The 6,668-nt window shown below is 41.5% G+C and overlaps 1 protein-coding gene across 1 annotated transcript; it reads left to right on the forward strand.

Moving 5' to 3' along the window:
* Positions 1 to 463: 463 nt before the first annotated feature.
* CYTL1 (cytokine like 1) lies at positions 464 to 3,149 on the forward strand. The gene is made up of 4 exons (XM_075040928.1): positions 464 to 692; positions 799 to 843; positions 2,205 to 2,333; positions 2,499 to 3,149. Exons 1-4 carry the CDS (start codon positions 549 to 551, stop codon positions 2,580 to 2,582), a joined length of 402 nt encoding a protein of 133 aa, XP_074897029.1. The 5' UTR covers positions 464 to 548; the 3' UTR covers positions 2,583 to 3,149.
* The last annotated feature ends 3,519 nt before the right edge of the window (positions 3,150 to 6,668 follow it).

Below are 6,668 nucleotides of genomic sequence, written 5' to 3' on the forward strand. Positions count from 1 at the left end.
GTGATCTCTCCCTGTCCTTATCTCGATCCACGAGCCCTTTATTATATTTTCTCTCCCCTGTCCAGCTGAGCGCGGGGCAGTGACAGAACGGCTTTGGTGGGCACCTGGCATCCAGCCAGGGTCAACCCAGCGCATCAAGAAAGAGGCACATGTGCCAAAGCACATACAGGATGAAGGCCTACAGCACTTTGATAATCCTGTGCTGTTTCTTACACATATTTCTGTTGCTTGAGATGCTCACTATGTTGTTTTCTTTCTGGAATGAAAAGTGCCAGTGTAGTTTTTTTTGTTACCCTCATTCCCTCGTTTCCCTGCTCCAGGCAGGAAAGCACTAGCAGCACTGCCTCATAGGTTGGCAGGAAATTTAAAACGGCAGCAAGCTGCTGCTCGGACCACCCCCAGACTTTTTTTTTTTCCCTTTGATGCAGAAGACTATTTAATTGGGGGCTGACTTGTCAAACTTGCTCACTGACGCTTACCGGTAGCTGCCTAACCACTAACGGTGATTTTTTTCCTCCCTTCCTCCTCCTTTGGACAAGCTCCCCACAATGAAGATGCTGCTGAGCCTGATTGCTCTGCTCTCTGCTGCCCTGTTAGTCAGTGCAGCCCCTCCAACTTGCTACTCGAGAGTGTTGTCTCTGAGCAAAGAAATCACGGAATCCTTTAAGGAGTTACAGACCTCCAAAGCTGTGGTGAGTCTACTTAAAATCTGCTCCGCAAAGACGCTGCAGGTTGCTTGCTTATGACACAAGTTTCCCTCCAAACAAAACTGCAACCGGTCTTTCTTCTTTTCTGCAGGACTCATGTGTGGAGATGCTGCCCAGGCTGTACTTGGACATACATGTAAGTTTTCACACTTCTTTCTTACCACTGTGTAGTAAAAGCAGTTAATGAAAAGAGAATAACTCTTAAGACTGTACCTCAGAAGAGTGGTTCGAAATTAATTTTTAAAAGCTTAATTGATGAGAGATGAGTGACCAAAAAAATCTCATTTTGAACCTTATTAAAATCCCTATGGAGCTTCTGAAATTTTGCTTGTTTAAAAATTCAGAATGAGGAAATCAATATTTTGAAGTGATTACCATTAGTACTTTATTAATTTATTGTGACAGAACCTTTTCAGAAGTTAAATATGTGCAACAAAACTTTGAATAACAATTTTAAAAAAGAAATGCAGAATAAACTTTCTTCACTTAATAGATTTACTTAATTTTATATCATGAGTGACTTCTGGCACTGCAGTTTTAATAAGAAGTGCAGGAATACCTGGCTTTTCCTGTTTTAAATAGCCACTCATTGAATCCAGAAAGAAAAAGTATGCCTGAGGATATGGAAGTGTGATACTGAGAAAAGACAGCAGTAGTCATCTCCCAGCAAAGACAAAATAGTCTCCTGCACACATAGTTTACGTCAGTGTTCTACCCTGGGATATTCAACGTATTTTGCTTCTTTTCCCAGTGCTTCACTGAGTAACTAAAAAGTAGAAAATACCAGACAAAGCAAGAGATGCCTGACACATTTTGCCAGAGGCAACTATACCATCAAGCCTTACAAGTCAGGACCCCCTCCATACCAATTCCAGAGTTGCCAATACCTCACTTCATTGCAAAGGCCAAGCAATGTGAGTCCAGTGCCTCAGTTTCCCTTGTGTTAAAGCAAGAGCTGGGATATTTATTTACCTGCTTCAAAAGGATGTTGTGAAATTTATGTTGGCTGTGCTTTATTTTGATAATGCAAAGTCTGAAGTAAAAATTACTCTGAAAAAATTTTGCCTGGTGCTCACAATATTGCCTATTGTACAGGAATAGAGGAATCATGTTTGTGAGATCCTGATAATCTCTTCACCAGCTAAATCAGGTGCTCTCTTAAAAGTGAGACAGTGCACCTACTCTGTAGTGAACTCCACCTACTACAGGAGCAGATTTGATTGTATTGGCGCTGCTGCCTCTGAAAGCATGTGAGAAATAAGCTGGCAGACCAAAATTGTGTCTATGCACTTTTCCAGGCACTTATTTGGACCAAACATCTTCGTTATGCAATATTGATGGCGAATTTTCCTAGCTAAAGGTTACATAGATTACACATACATAGAGGTAGGAATTCAAGGTTCCCACAGAGGCAGTAAGAATTTTGTAAGTGGTGGACAAGAAACATAAATCTGTGTTTGTGCAGAGTTACACATACCTCTTTTGCATGCTTTGCAGAATTACTGTGTGTTGGCAAAACTCCGTGATTTCGTGGCCTACCCCAGATGCGAGAGAGTCCTCGAAGTGAGTGAGCTAAAGGAAAAAGCCCGGAGCCTGTACACCATCATGATCTCCTACTGCAGAAGGGTAGGTCAAGATGCACCAACAGGGACATGTTCTCTGCTTTTAGCCCTCTCCGTCTCCACCCTGTCCCCTGACCAGCAAAACTGGATCAGGGCCTGAGTTTCTCAACATTGTGCTATCTTCTGCCTTCCTCCTTATAAATGGTAGCCTTCTCTTTTGTTTCTCCAGGACTTGGCTTTCCTCACTGATGACTGTAATGCTCTGGAAAGTCCTGTTCTGCCTCCTATTGAGCCCTCCATCATTGAGAGCTAGAACGGAGTCAACCCAAAAGCTGTACGTGGGAAATTTTCAAGGAGACAAAGAGTCAAAATACGTATACACAGTCAACTACAATGTTAACAACTAAGATCTTTTTCAAGCACACTAGCAATATTATCTCAGACCTACCCATTTTTCTCTGCCTTGGCAGGAAATGAACTGCATGCCTTGCATACCTACTGAGCTGCTAGGGAAACTATGGTTAGAGAGCATTTTTTCATTTGGCAAGGTATGATATTTCAGCTTAGCCAAATGTATAAAGTATGTTTTGTTTAAACATTAGATACTAGATTTTTTTTTACTCTTTTATGAATATCTAGATTCATATAAAGAAAATACATTATGATCAATATTATATCCTGACTTAGCAGTTCTTTTATTAGATGGGCATGGAAGGGTCCATGGGTTTTTTTCTTAAAGTGTTTGATAGGAGAAGTGTAACTCTGTACTGGCAGATGTCTCTCTACTTGTATAGCTCATATATGTATGCTGATAGTTTTTGATGTCAGACTTGTAAGAATAGAGGTGAAAGTAACGTGTCTCTGTGGCAAACTAAATAAAAACAGCCTTCTAACCCAAGATGTTTGTGTTACATCATGTCTTTCAAGATCAACCTGAAAGGTGTCATTCTTATAAACTTACTTTTCACAGTCACTTGCAAGTTGTTTTTCACAGCATAAGCCATCTTTAGCTTTGTTTCCATAGCAATGCAAAGTTTGCTGTGTCTGCATGATTTGACAATGTGTAAGTTTCTACTGGGAGAATTTTTCTGTACTGCAAACAATTTCTTTGACGAAATTAGTGGATTTTTTTAAAAATGCTGTTTCTGTGTTGTGAGAATGTAAGTTGTGAGGCAGTGGCTCAGAAAGCCTATAATTATAAAAAGTTTGGATAGATTGTTAAGACACAGCCCATATACTGAGCTACTGAGATTAATAAAATTTCCAGGTAATAGTTCCAGAGTCATTGGTCCCTTCAGTATCTGCAGGACATGAGACCTTCACACCCAGCAGCTCTTTGGTGCCAAGAATAGAAAGGGTCTTCCCTGGATTCTTGGAAGTAGCTGCTTTATGCCAGAGAGTCCCTTCCCTCCCTCTGGGCAAGTGGTTCCTCTCTCTCCTGTATAGTATTTGCTGGTTGTTCATCTGCAGCACTGCCAACCCTGGTGACTTGGTCAGTGGTCTCACCATGTTTTATAAAAGCCCCATCTTCTGTAATCATGGGATTATGTGACAAACACAGCTCCTCTATCATCCTGTCATCCTAGTAAATATCTGATGGTATAAACCAAAATGATTGATAACTGTTATAGAAATATTTGAATCATAACATTAATTCAAAGGAAAAAAATGTGCAGGGGGAAAAAAAGGTTTTTTTCTTTATTTTGGAATTAGCCTGTCACATAGAAACTACTAATCTGATTTCACTATCCCACTGAACCACAGAATAAGGGTGAGAAACTCTGAACCCAGGAAAGATACAGAAGGAAGAAAGTAAACGAGTGTTTTTCTTTCTGGTTTGTTTCAGTTCTAAGTGTCCATTCAAGGAATGCACCTGTCAGACTTTGTACTTCTCTCCTGAAGATGAGGTCCTCATGTGCTAACCCTACTAATCCTCTAGATGAGCCATTCTGCCCACAGACCGCTCACAGGGGTTCTACTCAGGCATCTCTGCAGGCGTGTGGTAGAGACACTAGCAAGCTCAGCAATGTCTGGTCTAGCACCAGGCTGAACTCAAAAATGTGCAACAGCACAGATAGTCCTACTATCAGAGAAATCATTGCTTAGTTTGCCTTCTAGGATTCTTCTCCTCTCCAAGCCAGCAGCCTCTGTACAAGATCCTACACACTCTAGAGATACCCAAGGCCAACTCCTTCAGCAGCAACCATATCCTGGAATAAAGGCACCTATTAACATGCTGGCAGGGAGGCTGATACCCACATAGGGAGTGTGCAAGCTCTGGCAGCTCCCTGGCTCAAGGAGAAATGCAGGTCGAGTTGAACCATTTGTTTTCAGACTCTACATTCAAGTTTTTCCTCCCTCTAACCAGAGGCTCAGCCACCACCTGGGGAAGCAAGCAGCGCTGGAATAACATCGAGGCCTACACACTTCCATGCAAGTACCAAAACCCCATCACAGCCTCTGTTTTTCATACCTTTATACAAAGACAGCCACGGACGTACCTTGCAAGAAAGCGTGGTATGGTCACCACAGGCCATGGTGTTTGCAGAGCTAACCCAGGGACGGGGCAGTACACGTGCTTGGAAGCTGGCAGCAGAAGCTCTTACTTTTTGGCTGGTTTTTTCCACCTCCAGCTGACACATTTTTTAAACACGGTCCTGTTGTAAATCTTGCATTGTGACTTGGCAAGCAAACGGCAGAGCAAGATGCGTTTCCTTATCCACAGAAGCCCACGCAACTCTGTCCCTAGATCTGGACCATGGGTAAAGTCTGCGCAGGTTATGGTGGCACTTCTGCCCCTGCTTCTATCCTGTCGCATGGACGCACGCTTTCTGAAATGGAGTATTTGATGAGGATTTTCTTATAGATCTTCTCATAACTCTTCTTTATCCTGCTTTATTGAAGTAAATAAGACTTCTCTAGCACGTTTTGATGGAACTCGTGATCCTAACTCCAGATTTCTCCTGTAATGTTTCATTCTTTCAACCACCTTCCAAATGTATTTTCTCCTGCTTTAGGCTGATTACATTTGCAAGGAAAATGTAGCCTAATTTCTTTAGGATAAAATATCTTGCAAGAAGTCTTTGGAACTAGAAACAGAGTAGAAATCATTATTTTATTTGCATTGCTTTAGTTAGTAACTTTAACCTTTTCATGACTGACAAGGACACACTGTCTGCAATATACTCTTAGCAATATACTCTTACTTAACAACAGCTCAGTTCTGTACTGTTACGTCCTACTTCTGCAGAAGCTGAGAAAAGCAACTAGGTGCATTGGGGTCTGTACATACTTGAATGGACTTTAAAAGCCTATCCTCCATTTGCAGATGCTGTATATTTTATTCCCAGGATCAGATTTGTCTGGTTGTTGGTGTGCTTTTAGACCAAGTATATTCCCTATGGTTTATGCTGTGATTCTCTTCACATCTCATATGTCATTTTTTATGGAAAGTGTGCCGAAAGCAAAGCTATGCTTTTTCAGTTCATAGTAACCTGCTGTCACTCAGACTGTCATAATGAGATTTGTGATTAGATGAACGTTTTTTATGAACAGCATCTTTCTCCAGGTTGTCATGATCCGGGGGAAAAAAAACAGTGATAAAGAGATCTAATCCACTTATAATTTGCCAAGAAATCATCCACCTCTCCCTTTCAGTAAGACAGTAAGTTTACCAACTTTTTAATTTACCATTATACCAGGTATATAAGGAACAGTGGAGCCATTCATGCAGCTGAGCATTTATTCCTGCAACACAACAGCTCATGCTCATTAGGGCCCCAGCCAACAGGGAGACCGTGAAGGGATTAAGGACATATTTGTTGTAATTCGTCAACTGGCATCTCGCCTAGTTATTGCAGAATATTACTAAAAGCACATCATTAAGGAACTGCACTCAGTTTGTACGATCATTAGGGAAGAACTGTAGAAAAACAAAGCATCTGTTCTGTTTCCTTGCCTGTTGAAGGAGGTCTGTTGGAAGGACCGGTCAATCCTAGAACTAGGTTTTCTTTTGCAGACTTCTCTCTATCTGCAAGAAGCCTCGCTAAAGAACAGTCCTAGGACTGCTAGACTCTCCCTCATATTATCACATAGAACCCCAAGGTAGTCAAAATGGTAGGTCTTGGGGACTGTCTCTGCAGTATTATCCAAAGAAAGACATTAATTTCCAATTTTGCCAAAAAAATATATCACAGATTTTACTAGAACCAGCTTCTTTCCTATCTCTTTTGTTCCAGTCTTAGTCACATAGGCTTGCCTTAAGCAGGCACTCTGGTGACTCCACCCCTCATACACAGTTTTTTGGTGAAACCAGGCTAGGGATGAGGGCTAGCAAATGTCTAATCCCTGGCCACTACCCCAAGTCAGGAAAGATGGCAGCTGTTGAACAGATAATTAG

The sequence above is a fragment of the Buteo buteo genome, chromosome 1 (assembly GCF_964188355.1).
Source record: "Buteo buteo chromosome 1, bButBut1.hap1.1, whole genome shotgun sequence".
In the NCBI taxonomy this organism is placed as follows: Eukaryota; Metazoa; Chordata; class Aves; order Accipitriformes; family Accipitridae; genus Buteo; species Buteo buteo.